The sequence below is a fragment of the Petromyzon marinus genome, chromosome 9, assembly GCF_048934315.1.
Source record: "Petromyzon marinus isolate PM22_M1 ecotype Great Lakes invasive population chromosome 9, UKy_Petmar_22M1.pri1.0, whole genome shotgun sequence".
In the NCBI taxonomy this organism is placed as follows: Eukaryota; Metazoa; Chordata; class Hyperoartia; order Petromyzontiformes; family Petromyzontidae; genus Petromyzon; species Petromyzon marinus.
Genome location: NC_133675.1, coordinates 16416230 through 16438980, shown reverse-complemented (window position 1 = coordinate 16438980; position 22751 = coordinate 16416230). Strand labels below are relative to the sequence as shown.

The following is a 22751-nucleotide window of genomic DNA, read 5'->3' as shown; positions in this document are numbered from 1 at the left end:
CCGTGTGTGTGACATGATGCCGTGTATGTGGGATGATGCCGTGTGTGTGGGATGCAGTGTTTGCGTGCTCGGGACCAGTGCCTGGGTTTGAGGATGGTTCTCTCGCCCTCGCCTTCCTCGACCTCCGCCAGGTGAGTCCGCACCTCACACCGCCCAGGGTCATAAAGAGCCGAGTGGTTCGTTTTTAAGGGCGTCGATGGCTCAATTCCATCTAGCCAGCCACTGTGAAGTGAATGCTAACGAACACGTGACGGTAATCTTTGCAAATAAAAATAGAACCTACGTATCATTGAGTCCAGAATGATAGTAGGACCTGTGTACAATGGCTCCTGATTAAGTGAGTTCTGCTGTTTTGTCCCTTAAATGTATAAAATGCAGCTCGTTACTTTCAATTTCCTATGTGGTCTTCCAGTAGTCGCACGTGTTTAAGTCGACTTTGAAAACCATCTCTCTAAAGTGGCCCTCCGTTCTTAGTTGGGTCGGTTACCCCTGGTTCTGTTTTTGTTTCCTGCTTTTCATGCATTGCGCATTGGGTTCCTCGGCTGGAATGCGCATTATACACTTGAATTATTATTTAACTGATTAGGTGATCGTGCACGAGCCCAGTAGCACGTTGACAGGAGCAATATATTGTCACAGCAGGTGAGACACAATGAAGGTGCTTGGTGGAGGTCACAAGATCCCACGCCCAACCAAGCCACCCTCTGCCGCCCCCTCTCTGTGGCCAGGAGCCATTGCACGGAATATCTGTCCCTGCACTTTGTCCCGGACCTGATTTACCAGCCGCACGGGGCAGTTGTCAGAGAAGAGTGGTGACTTGCGGTGCGAAGAGGTCCATTCATCACGGCAGAGCGAGGCACCGCGCGCGCTAAGTGCCGCCAGGCGTGCATCGGCGCGGTTGGGTGGTTAATCAGCCCCCTCTCGATGCGGACACCTGGTGACGCATCTCTGTATAGCCGAGTGATGAAAGAGTCTGCGCCAACATGGCATGGCAAGTTTTTGTTCATCGACATCCCTTTTGGGCTCAGTGTGACACTCAAATATTGGTCCGTTTCGGTTTGGTTGCGCGATGAGCCTGTTTGCTGGAGTGTCTGCCTTCGAATCACTTTGTGTGGACTCTGTATTGTGCTACCACATCCACCCAGTAATGTCTCCAGGGAATTGCTAAGTGGACATTAAAAACCCCGCAACATCTAATCCACAAGAGTAGGCCGTTGTGTGCCAGTGTTATAGTACACTTTTTAGGTTTGAAAAGTGTCTGCAGGTTGTAAATCTGTCTCTTCGCAACTGTATACTGCATATATATGAACACATTCTGGGATCAATGAATGAATTCACATTGAGCCAGGCATGGTGAAACACACCTGTAATCGAGAATTTTAGATGCAGAGGTTGGTGTATTACATACATTTGTAAAACTTACAAACCGGTAGGGCTGTCACATAGCCAGGTGTCGGTACAGACAATGGGTTGATGAACACGTCTGTGTGGATCTTTGAATATTATCACCTCGGATACACGGGTTTTCTCTGGCCACAGTCGGTTCCTCCCACTCGACCCACGTGTTCACAGAATTTGTCAAAATTTTAATGTTTGACATTCCGTGAACACGTAATTTGACGAAGAATGTACTATTTCAGGGCGCTGAAAGTAACGCTTTGACTTTAACGGTGTAATGTTGAATTGAATACTGCATGATCAAAGTTGTCTTCAGTCACAGGATAAAGGTATTAAATGGTCACAGGATACTTAATGTGTCAAGAGTAATTTAGATGAGGCCATTTACGATCAAGTCTAACATGGAGATTTTGCCAAGGCTGTAAGCAAAATCCATATCGGTGGGGACGGTGTGTGGGGGTTGGGTCTGAGAGTAAGGAGTGTCTGAGGCATGAGAACGATGAACCCCTAGGGATGAGAGTGGTAGAGAAGGAGAGAAAGTGAATGCTCGTTATATAAGAGGCTTCTAATGTTCCTCTGCAATTAATAATATTTTATTCCTGTGATGTTTGTAAAATCTATAGTAATATTAAGAGTATAAACATATGAGTTGGAATAATTAATTCTTACATGCACTGTTTGATGCATCTATCGTGAGCGTAATAATCAATGAAAAATTTCGAACCCTGACATTCCTGTTATGTAACTTTTTTAAACGCTTTATTTCAATTGATGAACTTATTGTATTATTAATGTTTATTTACCAAGGAACGCCTCAATCAGTCTCATGACTATTTTTTTATGAGGGTCCTACCAAGTTGAGATTATCGCTTTGTGTTATCCCAATTGAGAAATGCACGCAGATGTGTATGGGGCGTCGTGGTGGTGAGATGATTCGCCCCTCGCCTGGTGTATGCGAGGTTGTGGGTTCAATCGCGACCCCTGATGCCTGGATATTTGTTCTTCCCGTGGTCGTGTGGAATTGTCTCTGGGTACTCGGATTTTTCGCTCCAGAATTAGAAACGTGCGTTTAGAGTGTTCGTCTGCGGCTATAAATTTCCACGTGATCGGCCACTTTATTGAGCTATCATTTGTGGCCAGGTTGCTTCTGAAAAAGACCTATATAGTTGAGTGAGCCTTATCTGGTAAAAAAAAACATGTTGAAATAGTAACTAGTGCGAGTATGTGTGTGACAAGCGTACATTGAAAATGTACTTATCTGCATGAAAGTGCATACGTATGGCTTATACAGTGAGGGAAAACAGTATTTGATCCCCTGCTGATTTTGTACGTTTGGCCACTGACAAAAAAATGATCAGTCTATAATTTTAATGGTAGGTTTATTTGAACAGTGAGAGACAGAATAACAACAAAAACATCCGGAAAAACGCATGTCAAAAATGTTATTAATTGATTCGCATTTTAATGAGGGAAATAAGTATTTGACCCCTCTGCAAAGCATGACTTCGTACTTGGTGGCAAAACCCTTGTTGGCAATCACAGAGGTCAGACGTTTCTTGTAGTTGGCCACCAGGTTTGCACACATCTCAGGAGAGATTTTGTCCCACTCCTCTTTGCAGATCTTCTCCAAGTCATTAAGGTTTCGGGGCTGACGTTTGGCAACTCGAACCTTCAGCTCCCTCCACAGATTTTCTATGGGATTAAGGTCTGGAGACTGGCTAGGCCACTCCAGGACCTTAATGTGCTTCTTCTTGAGCCACTCCTTTGTTGCCTTGGCCGTGTGTTTTGAGTCATTGTCATGCTGGAATACTCATCCACGACCTATTTTAAATGCCCTGGCTGAGGGAAGGAGGTTCTCACCCAAGATTTGACGGTACATGGCCCCGTCCATCGTCCCTTTGATGCGGTGAAGTTGTCCTGTCCCCTTAGCAGAAAAACACCGCCAGAGCATAATGTTTCCACCTCCATGTTTGACGGTGGGGATGGTGTTCTTGGGGTCATAGGCAGCATTCCTCCTCCTCCAAACACGGCGAGTTGAGTTGATGCCAAAGAGCTCCATTTTGGTCTCATCTGACCACAACACTTTCACCCAGTTGTCCTCTGAATCATTCAGATGTTCATTGGCAAACTTCAGACGGGCATGTATATGTGCTTTCTTGAGCAGGGGGACCTTGTGAGCGCTGCAGGATTTCAGTCCTTCACGGCGTAGTGTGTTACCAATTGTTTTCTTGGTGACTATGGTCCCAGCTGCCTTGAGATCATTGACAAGATCCTCCCATGTAGTTCTGGGCTGATTCCTCACCGTTCTCCACGAGGTGAGATCTTGCATGGAGCCCCAGGCCGAGGGAGATTGACAGTTCTTTTGTGTTTCTTCCATTTGCGAATAATCGCACCAACTGTTGTCACCTTCTTCTTTGGTTCTTTCGGTAAAGTCACGTAGAATGAGAATAAAATAATAAATTAATAAAATAAAATAACACAATAAAATTCTCACGACGTTGCGGCCACAACACAAGCGGCCTTCATCAGGTGAAGGGACGAGACTCACCAAGCTGCTTGGCAATGGTCTTGTTGCCCATTCCAGCCTTGTGTAGGTCTTCAATCTTGTCCCTGACATCCTTGGCGAGCTCTTTGGTCTTGGCCATGGTGGAGAATTTGTAATCTGATTGATTGATTGCTTCTGTGGACAGGTGTCTTTTATATAGGTAACAAGCTGAGATTAGGAGCACTCCCTTTAAGAGTGTGCTCCTAATCTCAGCTCGTTACCTGTATAAAAGACACCTGGGAGCCAGAAATCTTTCTGATTGAGAGGGGGTCAAATGCTTATTTCCCTTTAAAATGCAAATCAATTTATAACATTTTTGACATGCGTTCTTCTGGATTTTTTTGTTGTTATTCTGTCTCTCACTGTTCAAATAAACCTACCATTAAAATTATAGACTGATAATTTCTTTGTCAGTGGGCAAACGTACAAAATCAGCAGGGGATCAAATACTTTTTTCCCTCACTGTAAATGCACTTCTGTGTGTGCGTGCGATACAACCCAATGACTCATGCCACTGAGCGGTTGTGTGCTGGTGGGGGAGAGGCCATGACCCCCCGCACATGAGTGGCTTGTAGTCGACAGATAGAAAGAGGAGAGGGGAAGAAGGGGATTGAAGAGATAGAGAGTGAATGAAGGTAAACAGAGAGTGAGTGACGCACATCACTTTTCTGGGTCAGAACATGAAGGCTGACATGAATAAAGCGTCATAATGTTGACTTTCCACAATATGGTACCCATTTTATTTTGTTGGTACTCATTTTATTAAGTGGACTTGTCTCAATCCCATCAACAATGATTGCGCAAACATTTATTACATTTAAATTATAATTCCAGCTCTGAGAGTCAATAATATCAGTTCAGCTTCCCAAGCGGATGGGAAAGTGCCACTCCGCAGTGTGGATAAAAGAGATTTCAGATGCGGTTCTGTTGTACCCCCTTCAGCAGACCATTCTCTCTCATGGGGTGACACACGACTCTGCAAAATTGCCAAACGGATTTTTCATCTAATGACATGGCACCAATCAGAATAAAATATTACATTGAAAAAGGCTGTGAGTGAAGACCTGCCACGCAACACCATCGCGAGGCACCAATGCTGTATTGGAAATTTCGGTTCTGCATTTGCTGTGCGGTCTCTGTGATAGAGAAGTGCAGTAGCCGTCATTGAGCATACTTTAGTGCTGCAGTAAGTGGTCATTGACAACCGTTACATTTTAACTTTTTAAAAAAATTCTGAAATAAGCTCAGGTTTTGGATAATGTTATTCAGGATAGAATGAAAGGAAGACGTTTCGGCACAGTCATTTGTTTACATTTCATTTGCTGTGAACTCGAGCCACGGTTCAAATGGTTACCTAACATGGTATGAAGCAGTGCTTGTTCATGATTATAATGGTGAAATATTCTAAGCCCGTGTTTATTAAATGCTGCCAATGCGGGCCCTGAAACCTTAGATGAAGCTTTGCACTGCTGTGCTTTGCTGCCTGTGGTGTACGGTGTCATCCTGGCCTGCTGCTGCGAGCTTGCAGACTGCGCAGGCTGCCTTACCCACTCTGTGCGCTGTCCATGGTGCTGAAAGATTCAGGCTTTCGGGGGGATATTCGTCTGCACTACAGAGTCCAGTGTAGGATGACAGTTAGTTTATGTTCATTATTTTATCAAATTGTGCAAATGCAGCAGGGTGGTAGGACATAGTATTTCAGTCAGCATGCTCCCATGTATGCAAGTTTTTGCGGAGTCTGGGTTAGATTACCACTGGCTGTGGCCCTCTTTCTGAGCAGAGTATCTTTAAAGCTGCACTGTTTTGTTGTGGAATGTATGCATTATTTAACGTATTTTGCGTGGGTTGGAGTGATGTGGCAGCACACTGTGCTGTCAACCTGGTGAACAGAGTTCGACTCGTGGCCACAGCTCACATCAAGGGCCAATGATCTCAAATCTGCCGCCCTCCCCCACTTCACCAACCCGAATCTAGCAGTAGATTGACAAAGAGTTCTAATTTAGTGTTTATATATAGATAGTGTGTGTGTATATATATATGCTCTGTATTTCTTAGTCTATACCTAATTCCATATTGAGGTTCAACAATATTATAGTCGTGCAGTATTTAAAGACACACTTATGTTTTAACACCACTATATAAAACAAATTTAGTAAGCTTTAAACGCACAGTGAGGATGGAGTGGTGGTGCAGTGGTCAATCACACTGCACTATGAACCGATCAGTTACCTTCCTGGCCACGGCTAACATCAGCACTGGACCCCTCATTACCAACACGTGCTGAAGTATTGTCAAAAAGGGCTGTTATATAATACAATTATTTAAATACGTAAACAACTCACTGCATTTTCAAATTGTCATCACATGCAGATTGGTCTGTTAATATCATTATTATGATGACGCGTGTACTGAGGAAAACATTGAAGAGTCTCATGACTCTTTTCAGGAGGGTCCTGCCAAGGGCTTGCAGGATGGGCTATAATTGATTTTAGATTCGAATTGAGTAATGAAATATATCCACCTCTGCCATTCCCAACACATGACACCAAGCCAGGGCACATTCTGCCACCTACCCAAGTCATATCCCAACACGCATATACCTCAACCACAGTTCCGCCCGCCTGGCAGGGCCGCTGTAAATCTGGCCTGAAAGCGTTGGAGCTGAGTGTCAGGCCGTTTTGTTTTATGACCAGCAGTGATTACATTGAGCATCAAAAGTAAATCAACAGTTCCTCGTGTGGGCAGCCAGCTACAGTGTGCAGTGGTTGGAAGGAGAGGCTGTCTTGTCCGGGCTGAGTTGACAAGCCTTCGTTTCACAAAATGATGCTCATTTATTGATCCCAGATTAATGATTAGCTGAGTCAAACACGGGATGTGAAGTCAGGGACCCTAATCATAAGGCCATGTACGACTGACAGGTATTGAAATGAATAAGGATCGTGATACTGGAGGCTACTTGTACGTAGGTGTGTGTGTGTTGTGGAGGGCAGTAGGCACTGTTAGCCACGGTCATGAAGTTTGGCGAACAGTCCAGACTACAGTCAACGCCTGTCCCAGCATCACCTTGTGCTCTCCTGCTCTATCAAAAATTAACTGCTTCGACCTTGATGGATTGCCCGCATTAGCATATGGTGCACACATAAATCTCCCAAGAACAATGTTACGTATGGAAATAGCTTACCTCGTATTCATAAGAGGAAAGTATTGGATTTCTGCGCCCAGGGCAATTCTATTGAGAGGCTCATCTCCGCTGTAAATCAGATTACAGCGGAGGGGAGACGATGGCGTTCACCCCACCATGCACAGCATAACTTGTTTACGGTGACGGACTGGGGAAGTTTTGGGAAGTCGTCATGGGCGCATACCAAGGTGGAGTGACAGAGGCTGGATGGATTGTCGATCACAAGCCAGCAAGTCGAACTCATGCACACTATCCACTTAATTTATTTACATGGCATCCGATCCTATGTGGATAGGAGCGCCACAGTGGCGAGATGTTATCTCCCTCGCCAGGTATGCAGGAGGTTCGTGGGTTCGGTCCCGACTCTAACGCCTGAAATATTTGGAGTTTGCATGTTCTCCCCGTGGTTTGCTTGGATTTTTCTCTGGGTCCTCCGGGTTTCCCTTCCACATTTAGAAACATGCGTTTAAATTATTTGGCTGCTATAAATGTCGACGTGATAAGCCACTTCGTTGAGCTATCATCGAAAAGCGAAGAACATTATAAAGGACTCTTCTCACCCTGGACACTCTCTGTTTGAGCTGTTGCCATCAAGCAGACGATTCAGATCAGTCAAAACAAGGACAAACAGATTCAAGCACAGCTTTTATCCTACGGCAATTACCACACTCAATACTGCTAATTAATTATTAAGCAATACTGTATACAATTGACTGTAAAATAAGGATGTGCAATGATAAAATGTACTTTTATGTCGGCATGTGGGTATACTTGGGTAGTTTTTATATATAAAATTTATTGATTATCTTTTATTTGATCTTATTTTTATTTCTTGTTTTATTTATTTAAATTTATGAATGATGTACTGACTGGTGAGCACTTTAAATTTCGTTGTACTGGTGACAATGACAATAAAAGATCTATCTATCTATATCTATCACTTGTGGCCAGGTCGCTTCTGAAAAAGAGAGTCGGCTTTACCTGGTAAATAAATGAGTAAATAGAATGTACGATTTCTGTTTTTCCATCTCTTAATTTTGCATGAAATGAAACAATTTCACAGCATTTGTTTCCTGTTGAGGTGGAAATAAGCACACATCATTGTGTCAGGGGGGGGGGGGGGGCAGAGACAGCGCTGCTTTGGCACACGATTGTCAATAAATAAGTAGCTGCAGGGTTTGCGGAGGTGCTGAATGTAGCATGTTGCCTGTCAGCCTCGGGCTGAACGATTAATCGAATTCAAATCGAAATCGCAATTTGAAACAACGCGAATAGTCAATCGTAAAGGCTGCTATTTTTTGCGATTTGAAAAGTCCTATTTCTTTTTTGTTTGGAATTGTTTTATATTTTTTATTATTATAGCTTTATTTATTTAACTTAACAATTGTTCTATGTTTGATTGTTCTATTTCAGTTAAAAGATTTTAATAAATACATGGAAGCAATTAATATATTTGAAGTTCTTATCCTTGCATTACAATATATAGAGCAGTTCATATTTTGATGGTATCACGTGGTAATGCTCCATCACACGTTTTAAATCTATTGCACAGTGAATATTGAACTGAAGCTTGACTTAAAAAATGTAATCGCAAATCAAATCGCAATTGCAATATTTGTCACAAAAATCGCAATTAGATATTTTCCCCAAATCGTTCAGCCCTATGTCAGCCCACCGGATTAAAGTGTTGTTCCAGCCGCAGTATATATTCACAGAGCTACCCACAGATCATGACGGTGCCACTGAGCTCACGAGCAACGCGGGATCTGTTTCACCAACGCCACCGAGGAAGCTCCGCGTTTGAGTCTTTCAAGATAAATGTTTCTCTGTACTCTATAGGATGTGGGATTGAATATTAGTTCCTTTCAGTAATTAAACAAATCAATCCCTTACCTCACAGTTATGTCAAATGTTAAAAACAATGGCTCTCTGCAGCGTCTTCAATTGACGTCGATGATGACAACGCCGACGAGGCCGTGGAGTAGAAAGAGCACCATTGCATAGTTTGACGTTGAGTTTTGATTTTGGGTCAGAGCTTCGGGAGATGCGGAGCGAATTTCTGAGATGTCTACGGGGAACGAGTGACAGTGGGCAGGCGTTTGGTACCCAGCCGTTCCGTTGTCTAAAGTTGTCCACCGCGTTCAAAGCGTGGAGTCTGCTCGCGTCTCTGCATGGGGTATCCACAGCGTCTACGATATGCAAATTGAAACCGTTGGTCTACAAAGTTACCGGGGTTTTGGGCTGTTGGACCCTGACTATGACTGTAACTTGCAACTTTGGTGGGGATCTTAGACAGGCTGGAGTCTCTACACGAGCCACCAATCCTACCTTCAGGGCATCTAAAACAACAATGACAACAACGACTCGTGTAACGTGTAAACTAAAGTAACCCGGCCTCAGAGGGCCTTCATTGATTCACCCAGGCTGATAAAGCGGCATGGCCTCGGAGAAAGCTAACAGATATTTTTAGAGGCAGCGGTGGCTGTTGGTGTCACACTGTGTCCTGGCGCACCTTCTTTCCCACGCTGCTATCATGTGGACACAAGCTTTTTTTTAAGCTCACCACTGCCATAAAGTTAATATCCGAAAGTGTCCCGGCCACTCTCATAATCCTCTGCTGCTTGCAACGCAGAGAGGACTTTTTTTCTCAACAGCAAAGGGAAATGGAGAAAGATAACCACATTTTGAAGCTTGTGTGGGCACATGCAATATTCTTGACATTTTGCCTTAAGGAGGCCAAATGCCCATTAGATTTCTCGCCAATTTGTACTCGGATTATATTTCACGAGCCTCCTCAGCTATCCAGCCATCACGTGGTGCTCCTCATCTGGCCGAATAAAAAAACACGCAAACCACAAAGTGGCGTATTCGTGTTGCCCACGTTGGAAATCATAACGACAGATTGCCCCGACTGCCGTCGGTGATGAGAACCTCGTCTCACCTCGCATCAACGCTGTCGTCGGTGATGAGAACCTCGTCTCACCTCGCATCAACGCTGATGCGGTGATGAGAACCCCGTCTCACCTCGCATCAACGCTGATGCGGTGATGAGAACCCCGTCTCACCTCGCATCAACGCTGTCGTCGGTGATGAGAACCTCGTCTCACCTCGCATCAACGCTGATGCGGTGATGAGAACCCCGTCTCACCTCGCATCAACGCTGATGCGGTGATGAGAACCCGTCTCACCTCGCATCAACGCTGATGCGGTGATGAGAACCCGTCTCACCTCGCATCAACGCTGATGCGGTGATGAGAACCCGTCTCACCTCGCATCAACGCTGATGCGGTGATGAGAACCTCGTCTCACCTCGCATCAACGCTGTCGTCGGTGATGAGAACCCCGTCTCACCTCGCATCAACGCTGATGCGATATGAAGCGTGAGGCTGCCACCTCCGTGTACCCTCTCTTGGCAGGAACATGACTCTGAGTTTATTTGATTTTTTAACACGACTATTTTACACGGGAGATCCGTGGTTCCACGTGAGCACAGACGCAAACAAAAATTAAAGACAAAAACATCAACAATACAGAGGACGAGTGCAGGCTCCTTCAGCAATATTTCACAACTAACAAACGAGTTGTTTGACGGTCGTAAATTCGACACGCGAATCTAAAAGAACACTGTGCAAATGTAGTGTGACGGCAAGACGCGCCAGATGCAAGTAAGCTTTTATTCTTTAGTCTGACAGTGACATAAACACACGCAAAACGAAAAAAACAACAGTGCAAACATGGGAGCAAGAGGCGTCAGAATAAAGTTAGGTGCAAGAAAGCTGTGTTTTGGTTTAATGGGGGAAATAAAGAAGGGGGGGAAGGGGGTTGGGAGGGAACCAAGGTGTGTAGATGAGTGGTTAGGGGGTTCCAGAAATGTGGAGCAGCATTGCGGAATTCGTTTTAATTTTTTTTTACCAAAGTTGTAGCAAATGGAATGTTTAGTAGGAATAAGGAGGCACTTCTGCGGCTATGGGAAGGGATTTAGAGGAACAAAGTCGTCCTTTCGGCAACCTGTGAAACGCCGATATTTCACACGGAAGGTCCTAGACGAGTCACATTGAAGCGTGCACGAGTTGAGGAGGCCGGGCCATGGGTGCTGCTGCGGGGTGAGTGAGCGGCCACGCTCGACTACATCCGCAGCCACGTAAACCTGTGTCGACTCACAGCCGCGTTTGCCCTCTGATAACCCCGACCTGTCCCCCTGATCCACGTGTTCCCCATTCTGTCTCTCAGTGCGGAGCAGAGATTAGCTGCTGTGCATTCTCACGAGCTTGCACACAGCAATACAGCTGTACATTTTCACTAGCTTGTACACAGCAATACAGCTGTGTATCCTCACTAGCTTGTACACAGTAATACAGCTGTGTATCCTCACTAGCTTGTACACAGTAATACAGCTGTGTATTCTCACTAGCTTGTACACAGCAATACAGCTGTGTATCCTCACTAGCTTGTACACAGTAATACAGCTCTGTATTCTCACTAGCTTGCACACAGTAATACAGCTGTGTATTCTCACTAGCTTGTACACAGCAATACAGCTGTGTATTCTCATGAGCTTGTACACAATAATACAGCTGTGTATTCTCACTAGCTTGTACACAGCAATACAGCTGTGTATTCTCACTAGCTTGTACACAGTAATACAGCTTTCGATTTAAAGCTTTCGTGACTGCAATGATTCATCTTCTTTGGTTCTTTCGGTAAAGTCACGTAGAATGAGAATAAAATAATAAATTGATCAAATAAAATAACACAATAATATTCTCACGACGTTTCGGCCACAACACAAGCGGCCTTCATCAGGTGAAGGGAGCGAGACTGTCTGGTAGGACAGCGCTGGAGTGAGAGAGCCACGTTCAGATCACGGCTTTTAAGCCACGGAAATTTGAGGCTTAAAAGCCGTGATCTGAACGTGGCTCTCTCACTCCAGCGCTGTCCTACCAGACAGTCTCGCTCCCTTCACCTGATGAAGGCCGCTTGTGTTGTGGCCGAAACGTCGTGAGAATATTATTGTGTTATTTTATTTGATCAATTTATTATTTTATTCTCATTCTACGTGACTTTACCGAAAGAACCAAAGAAGAGGAGTAATACAGCTGTGTATTCTCACTAGCTTGTACACAGTGATACAGCTGTGTATGCTCACTAGCTTGTACACAGTAATACAGCTGTGTATTCTCACTAGCTTGTACACAGTAATACAGCTGTGTATGCTCACTAGCTTGCACACAGCAATACAGCTGTGTATTCTCACTAGCTTGTACACAGTAATACAGCTGTGTATTCTTACTAGCTTGCACACAGCAATACAGCTCTGTATCCTCACTAGCATGCACACAGTAATACAGCTGTGTATTCTCACTAGCTTGTACACAGTGATACAGCTGTGTATGCTCACTAGCTTGTACACAGTAATACAGCTGTGTATTCTCACTAGCTTGTACACAGTAATACAGCTGTGTATGCTCACTAGCTTGCACACAGCAATACAGCTGTGTATTCTCACTAGCTTGTACACAGTAATACAGCTGTGTATTCTTACTAGCTTGCACACAGCAATACAGCTCTGTATCCTCACTAGCATGCACACAGCAATACAGCTGTGTATTCTCACTAGCTTGCACACAGCAATACAGCTGTGTATTCTTACTAGCTTGCACACAGCAATACAGCTGTGTATCCTCACTAGCATGCACACAGCAATACAGCTGTGTATTCTCACTAGCTTGCACACAGCAATACAGCTGTGTATTCTCACTAGCTTGCACACAGCAATACAGCTGTGCATGCTCACTAGCATGCACACAGCAATAAGGCTGTGTATTCTCACTAGCTTGTACACAGTAATACAGCTGTGTATTCTCACTAGCTTGTACACAGCAATACAGCTGTGTATCCTCACTAGCTTGTACACAGCAATACAGCTGTGTATCCTCACTAGCTTGTACACAGTAATACAGCTGTGTATTCTCACTAGCTTGCACACAGCAATACAGCTGTGTATTCTCACTAGCTTGTACACAGCAATACAGCTGTGTATTCTCACTAGCTTGCATACAGCAATACAGCTGTGTATTCTCACTAGCTTGCACACAGCAATACAGCTGTGTATTCTCACTAGCTTGGACACAGCAATACAGCTGTGTATTCTCACTAGCTTGCACACAGCAATACAGCTGTGTATTCTCACTAGCTTGGACACAGCAATACAGCTGTGTATTCTCACTAGCTTGCACACAGCAATACAGCTGTGTATTCTCACTAGCTTGGACACAGCAATACAGCTGTGTATTCTCACTAGCTTGTACACAGTAATACAGCTGTGTATTCTCACTAGCTTGCACACAGCAATACAGCTGTGTATTCTCACTAGCTTGGACACAGCAATACCGCTGTGTATTCTCACTAGCTTGGACACAGCAATACAGCTGTGTATTCTCACTAGCTTGGACACAGCAATACCGCTGTGTATCCTCACTAGCTTGCATTGGTCACTATTGGCCATTTCACTCCCCCATGCAAAAATCCCACCTCGGGGTACCAACCTGTGATTTCATCTAAAAGACTTTTGCTACCCACTACTCATACTTGTTCAAGTGTTTTGTCTTTTTTCAGGCTTTATTTGCCGTGCAAAATATATAATGCTCACCTCCACTTTCTGAAGTCATACATTTGTAGATATTGATTTAATTTTCACAAAACGATTGCTACATTTTGGATTCTGTAATATTTATTTTTCCCACTGTGTGCTTGCAAAGTTTTTGCCACGTTTTTACTTCCGTATCTGTCCTTGTGTGTTACGCAATTATTTTTTTGCGAGGGATAGTCGTGGTCTCAAATAGGATCTGACTTGGTTTAAAGTATGTATTATTCGCTATATATCTGTATATGTATATACATGATATATCACATTCCTTTGAGAACACCAGATGTGTTTTATTTTCCTATTTCCTGCAAATATGCTGCGATGGAATTGGCTGTGCTTCGTTTATCTTTTGAGAGACATCTCGCTCAGAGTGGGGGCACACATCACGACGATACGCATTATAAATCTTGATGCTTGCAAAACCCGTGGTTTCGGTGAGACAGGCTGCTCCTGTTAAATAGTTTCTAGATTGATAAATGTGGGAACTCCCCAAGCTGAATGCGTTTGCATGCCACTGCTTGGCATTTTCGTTCAATCGTGTGATTAAGATGATGCCGTCCTTAGGATTTTATACACACGCATTTATTTGCCTCTGCACGTCTGCCCGTCGGGTCTGCCCACAGCTGTTGGATCTGTTTCTCGACTGGGACTGGGCCGAGTACCTGGCTGACTATGGCAAGCCGCACGCTCGCTACCTCCGTGTGGATGCTGGCACCGCGCTCACGCTGCTAGAGAGGTGGGGGGGGGGGGGGGCTCTCTGCTTCGTATGCCGCACGCGCCCACCAACACCAGCCCCCCACTCTTTGAACTTGAACCACAACTGTATCCTAAGTCTGTCACTGACACCCTAGTCATAGCGATGTCATCAGTGTTGAGCCCTAACCCAGAACATACACCTGAATCTTACAACCTTAGTAGTATATATTTTTCTACCTATCCACTGCTAGATCAAGACCTCCCCACATTGTATTTTGGAGTTTTTCGCTAGGTCATGTGTGTTGGAGAAGGGATAGTGGCCCAAACCGACTTCAGGTATCACTCACCTCTGATGTTAGCCATGGCCCGGAATCAAACCTCGGTTGCAGTGTTTATAGAGCAGTGTGTAAACCACCACTCCCTCCTGATTATGCACGTCATTATTTTGACGATAACATCCCAACCTTAATGTTATGCACGAATAATGCCCTATATTTTAGGTATACTACAGGGAGAATTGTCGAGTAATTATCGCATAAGCGCACTATTCTACAATCCTAGCCACACAGATTCAACTCTCGACCCTGTGCTTGCAGCGGGTGTGCTATGGTGTGCTTGCACAATTGCACGTGGACTTGAGTCCCGAGCCAGTATGGCTACCCGAGGACTCAAGTCGAGGATGTGCAGCTTGGGTGGAATCTGGAGTCATGTCTGGTCACAGCGCTTGCGCTGGTTTCCCTCCCCTCGCGGTGCGTCGACGGCGTTGCGCGGAGCGAGCGGACGCGGAGCGGAGGGGAGCGGAGGGGACGCGGCTGTGCCGCCTCCCGCTGCCATTTGTTTTGCGTTAGGGCTCAGCGTGGGCGCCTGAGTCGAAGGACCGCGTCGGAGTCGCATTGCAGAACGGTGCCATGACGAGAAGAGGGGAGGCGGAACGCGAGAGACCCATTTGTCCCCGAGGTTTCTCGGCCGCCCGGGGACTCATTGCCGCGAGAAGCGAATAACAGCGCCTTAGCGACGGACTTGTGTGAGCGAGGGACGGGACGAAGCCGGTCGGGTTACACGCGCAACCATCGGAAATGTATATCTGGATCTTAAGTTACGCCGGTCAACTGAGGCTTTCGTGGGTCCCCGGCGCAGTAATGCCACGTACGCATTGGGGAGATAAATGCGGTTAGGTGTAGTGTCAGCCACCCCATTAATTAAGCATATGACCAGAACCTTTATCACAAACACAGTGATGTTCATATTCCTAGTTTAAATAAAATTCCCGTCCGCAAAACTAGCCATCGTCAGCCATAGACAGAGCCACAACGTTGGCTTGGCTCTTACGTTACGTCGTTCAACTTGGGCTTATGCAGCCAGGTGTAGTGTTCGTCACACCACCCATGTGTAAACAATTCCAGCGTTACAGTCTTAAGGTTCTTGTTGTGTATGGTCAGACTTGTTTCGTTTAGACCTATAGTATATATGTGTGTGTGTGTATCAGGGATGTCTTCACGATTTTCTGATGAATCTGAAAACGCTGAAAATCCATCCAAGACATGCCATTTAAGATGAATTGAAAACATTTTTGTTGTGACGTCACACCCGTGTGTATCCCACAAAAGTGGCATCACGAGACGCCGATTTGATGAAACTTGATGTCACTTTTGCTTCAATTGTTTCCTTCAAAATTGTTGTTTTATTGATGGAACTTTACGTAAAATAAAATGCATATTCAAAATTAATGTTTAAAATGTTTACAATTATAACTATTAGTGCATCGGCAATGGCAGTTATAACCATATACATCTTAAAACATGGCAACGTAAAATAAAATCCGAAATTAGGTCTTAAAATTTGAAAGTGAAATTTCTGAAAAAATGAAGTCGAAAACTCATCTTGAATGGCCACGTGTACAAGGGTTGCAACAATATAAATTTTCACAATTCGATATCACATCTGACAATTTAATGATTACCGCAATATCACCTTCCCATAACTGTGTATTTTGCATTTGTATTTTATTTTTTGTGCTTTACCGTAAGAATAAATATTACAACTGCGATTCACTCAAAATGAGCCTGCCGTTAGTGTTCCAAACATCACAACTTTACAATCTGTAATGCTTCTAATGCACATGCTCTCTGTTACATGTACTGGGGAAATGATGACATGTAATTCCCATTCCGTAAATTACTTCGAAAAACATTTAGCTAAATCACTGATTTAATGGATAAGTGATTTATTTGTAACTTTAATTGAGTTTGTTATTCCGTAAATATTTTGTCAGGAAATAAAATATTTAGAAAAATAAAACAAGCATCAATAATAACGATATAACAATATTCTTGGTTCTTTCAGTAAAGTCACGTAGAAGGGAAACAATATATAACAATAAAATTCTGAGAATTTTTTGAGAATTTTATTGTTTTATATTTTTATTATTTTATTGTTTCCCTCCTACGTGACTTTACCGAAAGAACCAAGAATATGAATCCCTGCAGTCACGAACGCTTTAAATCAAGATATAACAATACTTTGAACAACGGGTGATATTCCGAAATATTGTACGATATATTGTACGACGTATCGAATTACTGTATCATATTTTCGGAGTATCGCTATATTGCTGCAACTCTCATGTATATACTGTATAAGTGCGCATGTGTATCTGTGTACATGTGGGGAGCGGTAGAGTGGTGGTCCGGCACACTGCGTTACAAACCTGGCGACCCAAGTTCAATTCCTGTTCACGGCCAACATCAGTGACGAACATCTGAACCAGTGCTGGGCATCGCCTAGGTCGCCTCTGCTTTAAATTAGTATCTAGTGCGGTGTGTACACATCACCACTGGGATACAGAGGCGACCGGGCATGGGGCTCACCACTCACCCCCTTGTGCGTTGTACTGGCCTTCATAGGTGCTCGCTAACAGCACTTGCCCCAACAGCCTGTTAAGGCTATACAGTTGATCTTTGTCTTTGTGGCACGTATAAATAGGACTTGTTACAAAGTAAGGCCTTTGCCCAAAATAACACCTGTTGTACATATTTTTTTTTATTTTAAGGCAGTGTTACTGACGCATTGTGTGTGATCACCACTGCCACCGTAGCGTCACCAAGTAATGCGTCTTTGATGGGTGCAGGATGAGGCATGGCCGTCCCAGGCAGGGCGGTGTGAGCCAGTTGCGCGGTGCAGAGCGAGATGAGGTGGCCCTCTACCACAGCATCCTGCAGCAGCTTCGGGCCGTCGCTGCAGGTCTCACGCCCGCAGGTCTCACGCCAGCAGATCTCACAGTCACAGATCTCACAGTCACAGGTCTCACGCCACAGGTCTCACAGCCACAGATCTCACAGTCACAGGTCTCACGCCACAGGTCTCACAGTCACAGGTCTCACAGTCACAGGTCTCACGGCACAGGTCTCACGGCCACAGGTCTCACGCCAGCAGATCTCACAGTCACAGGTCTCACGCCACAGGTCTCACGCCACAGGTCTCACGCCACAGGTCTCACGCCAGCAGATCTCACAGTCACAGGTCTCACGCCACAGATCTCACACCCGCAGGTCTCACGCCACAGGTCTCACAGTCACAGGTCTCACGCCACAGGTCTCACAGTCACAGGTCTCACGCCACAGGTCTCACGCCACAGGTCTCACAGTCACAGGTCTCACAGCCACAGGTCTCACGCCACAGGTCTCACGCCACAGGTCTCACAGCCACAGGTCTCACGCCACAGGTCTCACGCCACAGGTCTCACAGTCACAGGTCTCACGCCACAGGCCTCACAGTCACAGGTCTCACGCCACAGGTCTCACAGTCACAGGTCTCACGCCACAGGTCTCACAGTCACAGGTCTCACGCCACAGGTCTCACAGTCACAGGTCTCACAGTCACAGGTATCACGCCACAGATCTCACAGTCACAGGTCTCACAGTCACAGGTCTCACAGTCACAGGTCTCACAGTCACAGGTCTCACAGTCACAGGTCTCACAGTCACAGGTATCACGCCACAGATCTCACAGCCACAGGTCTCACGCCACAGGTCTCACGGCCACAGGTCTCACAGTCACAGGTCTCACGGCCACAGGTCTCACAGTCACAGGTCTCACGCCACAGGTCTCACAGTCACAGGTCTCACGCCACAGGTCTCACAGTCACAAGTCTCACAGTCACAGGTCTCACAGTCACAGGTCTCACGCCACAGGTCTCACGGCCACAGGTCTCACAGTCACAGGTCTCACGCCACAGGTCTCACAGTCACAGGTCTCACGGCCACAGGTCTCACGCCACAGGACTCACAGTCACAGGTCTCACGGCCACAGGTCTCACGCCACAGGTCTCACGGCCACAGGTCTCACAGTCACAGGTCTCACGCCACAGGTCTCACAGTCACAGGTCTCACGCCACAGGTCTCACGGCCACAGGTCTCACGCCACAGGTCTCACGCCACAGGTCTCACACCACAGGTCTCACGTCACAGGTCTCACGCCACAGGTCTCACAGTCACAGGTCTCACAGTCACAGGTCTCACGTCAGCAGGTCTCACAGTCACAGGTCTCACGCCACAGGTCTCACAGCCACAGGTCTCACGTCACAGGTCTCACAGTCACAGGTCTCACGCCACAGGTCTCACGCCACAGGTATCACAGCCACAGGTCTCACAGTCACAAGTCTCACAGTCACAGGTCTCACGGCCACAGGTCTCACAGCCACAGGTCTCACAGCCACAGGTCTCACGCCACAGGTATCACAGTCACAGGTCTCACGCCACAGGTATCACAGTCACAGGTCTCACAGCCACAGGTCTCACGCCACAGGTCTCACGCCACAGGTCTCACGCCACAGGTCTCACGCCACAGGTCTCACAGCCACAGGTCTCACGCCACAGGTCTCACGCCACAGGTCTCACGCCACAGGTCTCACGCCACAGGTCTCACGGCCACAGGTCTCACAGTCACAGGTCTCACGCCACAGGTCTCACGGCCACAGGTCTCACAGTCACAGGTCTCACGCCACAGGTCTCACGGCCACAGGTCTCACGGCCACAGGTCTCACGCCACAGGTCTCACGCCACAGGTCTCACGTCACAGATCTCACACCACAGGTCTCACGCCACAGGTCTCACAGTCACAAGTCTCACAGTCACAGGTCTCACGCCACAGGTCTCACAGTCACAGATCTCACGCCACAGGTCTCACAGTCACAGGTCTCACGGCCACAGGTCTCACGGCCACAGGTCTCACGCCACAGGTCTCACGCCACAGGTCTCACGCCACAGGTCTCACGTCACAGGTCTCACAGTCACAGGTCTCACGCCACAGGTCTCACAGTCACAGGTCTCACGCCACAGGTCTCACAGCCACAGGTCTCACGGCCACAGGTCTCACAGTCACAGGTCTCACAGCCACAGGTCTCACGCCACAGGTCTCACGCCACAGGTATCACAGCCACAGGTCTCACAGCCACAGGTCTCACGCCACAGGTCTCACGCCACAGGTCTCACGCCACAGGTCTCACAGTCACAGGTCTCACGCCACAGGTCTCACAGTCACAGGTCTCACGCCACAGGTCTCACGGCCACAGATCTCACAGTCACAGGTCTCACACCACAGGTCTCACGCCACAGGTCTCACAGTCACAGGTCTCACGGCCACAGATCTCACAGTCACAGGTCTCACACCACAGGTCTCACGCCACAGGTCTCACGGCCACAGGTCTCACGCCAACAGGTCTCACGGCCACAGGTCTCACGGCCACAGGTCTCACGCCACAGGTCTCACAGTCACAGGTCTCACAGCCACAGGTCTCACGCCACAGGTCTCACGCCACAGGTATCACAGCCACAGGTCTCACAGCCACAGGTCTCACGCCACAGGTCTCACGCCACAGGTCTCACGCCACAGGTATCACAGCCACAGGTCTCACAGCCACAGGTCTCACGCCACAGGTCTCACGCCACAGGTCTCACAGTCACAAGTCTCACGCCACAGGTCTCACAGTCACAGGTCTCACGCCACAGGTCTCACGCCACAGGTCTCACGGTCACAGGTCTCACGGCCACAGATCTCACAGTCACAGGTCTCACACCACAGGTCTCACGCCACAGGTCTCACGGCCACAGGTCTCACGCCAACAGGTCTCACGCCACAGGTCTCACAGTCACAGGTCTCACGCCACAGGTCTCACAGTCACAGGTCTCACGGCCACAGGTCTCACGCCACAGGTCTCACGCCACAGGGTTCACGCCACAGGTCTCACGCCACAGGTCTCACAGTCACAGGTCTCACGCCACAGGTCTCACGCCACAGGTCTCACGGCAGCCTTCCGCAGGCACTGCCGTATTGGTGATGCACCTCGACGATTGTTTATCTAATTTCCTGCAAACCGAGTTTTATTCTGTTCACGTACCGAAGCAGTCTGAATTGGTATTTGAACATGGCTCTAACCTCCCTCGTGCTGAATTTCCACCTAACATCAGTTCCCAGTGTGTGATCGATGGGCGTCGATGAATCGTCGCGTACGTGGACGAGAACGCGTTGCATGTTTCGATTCAAGCGAGATGCAACCTCAAAGTAACAAATCGTTCTTGTAGACAGACGGCGCTTTTCTGAAGCTTGTTAATGAGGCCAAGACCAAAGTCACGGACACTCATTAACTCACCCATGTCGCTGCTTCGATGAGAAGAGGAGTGACGTCGCTGCAATGCAACGACACGCTCGGCCACTCCTCGTGCGTGCTACACGGAGCCGAGTTACACGCCTGCAACAACTGTTTGTGCTTTGTGTTGCATTTGCTAATGCTGTCTGTTGCACAAGAGATGAAACTGAATCGTCGACTTAACCCGACACCGCTCGCAGTGTCGTCCGGAGCCTGTGACCCGAGTGGTTCATGTAACCCCCCCCCCCTCCGTTTCCCACGTGGTCCGTGTGGCCCCCCGTTACCCACGTGGCGCGTGTGGCTCCCCGTTACCCACATGGCTCGTGTGGCCCCCCGTTACCCACGTGGCTCGTGTGGCCCCCCCGTTACCCACGTGGTGCGTGTGGCCCCCCGTTACCCACGTGGTGCGTGTGGCCCCCCGTTACCCACGTGGCTCGTGTGGCCCCCCCGTTACCCACGTGGCTCGTGTGGCCCCCCCGTTACCCACGTGGTGCGTGTGGCCCCCCGTTACCCACGTGGTGCGTGTGGCCCCCCGTTACCCACGTGGTGCGTGTGGCCCCCCGTTACCCACGTGGCTCGTGTGGCCCCCCCGTTACCCACGTGGCTCGTGTGGCCCCCCCGTTACCCACGTGGTCCGTGTGGCCCCCCGTTACCCACGTGGCTCGTGTGGCCCCCCGTTACCCACGTGGCTCGTGTGGCCCCCCGTTACCCACGTGGCTCGTGTGGCCCCCCCGTTACCCACGTGGTCCGTGTGGCCCCCCGTTACCCACGTGGTCCGTGTGGCCCCCCGTTACCCACGTGGTGCGTGTGGCCCCCCGTTACCCACGTGGTGCGTGTGGCCCCCCGTTACCCACGTGGTGTGTGTGGCCCCCCCGTTACCCACGTGGTGCGTGTGGCCCCCCGTTACCCACGTGGTGCGTGTGGCCCCCCGTTACCCACGTGGTGCGTGTGGCCCCCCGTTACCCACGTGGTGCGTGTGGCCCCCCGTTACCCACGTGGTGTGTGTGGCCCCCCCGTTACCCACGTGGTGCGTGTGGCCCCCCGTTACCCACGTGGTGCGTGTGGCCCCCCCGTTACCCACGTGGTGCGTGTGGCCCCCCGTTACCCACGTGGTGCGTGTGGCCCCCCCGTTACCCACGTGGTGCGTGTGGCCCCCCGTTTCCCCAGGGCGCGTGGGGGAGGCTCTCTCGCGACGCCCTGCAGGGTTCCCTTCGCCAGCCGCCCGGCCGGCTCCCGGCCTCGCTGTGAAGTAGCCAATGGGCACAGTGGGGGAGCGCCACTTCGGTCAGACCGCCATTCCACAAACCACTGCACGTCACAACAATAATAATAATACTTATTATTATACCCGTAATTGTAAGGATTTACAGCTCGTTGTCAATCCACTGTTGGATGAAGGTCTCGGCCTGTGGGGTGTCCAGGACCAGTTCAGATGTTGCCGTCACTGACGTTAGCCCTGGCTGAGAGCTGAACTCGTGTCACCGGGTTAATAGCGCAGTGCGCTAATCACTACGCCACCACTGATGCCCTTATATCCACAGTGTATGGAGTTAAACGAAAGCAAAAGTCGGAGTGTGTGCGCTCATTATCATTGAGCAGTGCTCATCTTTATCATTGGTCCTGAGCCAGAGGTAGACATTAT

The 22751-nt window shown here is 47.9% G+C and overlaps 1 protein-coding gene across 9 annotated transcripts in view; it reads left to right on the top strand.

Annotated features, from left to right (window-relative positions):
• Positions 1–22751, top strand: part of LOC116940440 (exocyst complex component 6B-like) — a 105303-nt gene that overhangs the window by 79975 nt on the left and 2577 nt on the right. For 2 of the 9 annotated variants that reach the window (XM_076065953.1, XM_076065954.1), the window contains exons 21-24: positions 58–131; positions 14394–14506; positions 17594–20588; positions 20647–21283. In XM_076065953.1, the coding sequence (XP_075922068.1) occupies positions 58–131; positions 14394–14506; positions 17594–20588; positions 20647–20961 (3497 nt within the window). In that variant the 3' untranslated portion in view covers positions 20962–21283. Of the gene's footprint in view, positions 1–57; positions 132–14393; positions 14507–17593; positions 21284–22276; positions 22394–22751 lie in introns of those variants that run through there. The other 7 variants (XM_076065955.1, XM_076065959.1, XM_076065957.1 and 4 more) reach the window with 7 other exon arrangements.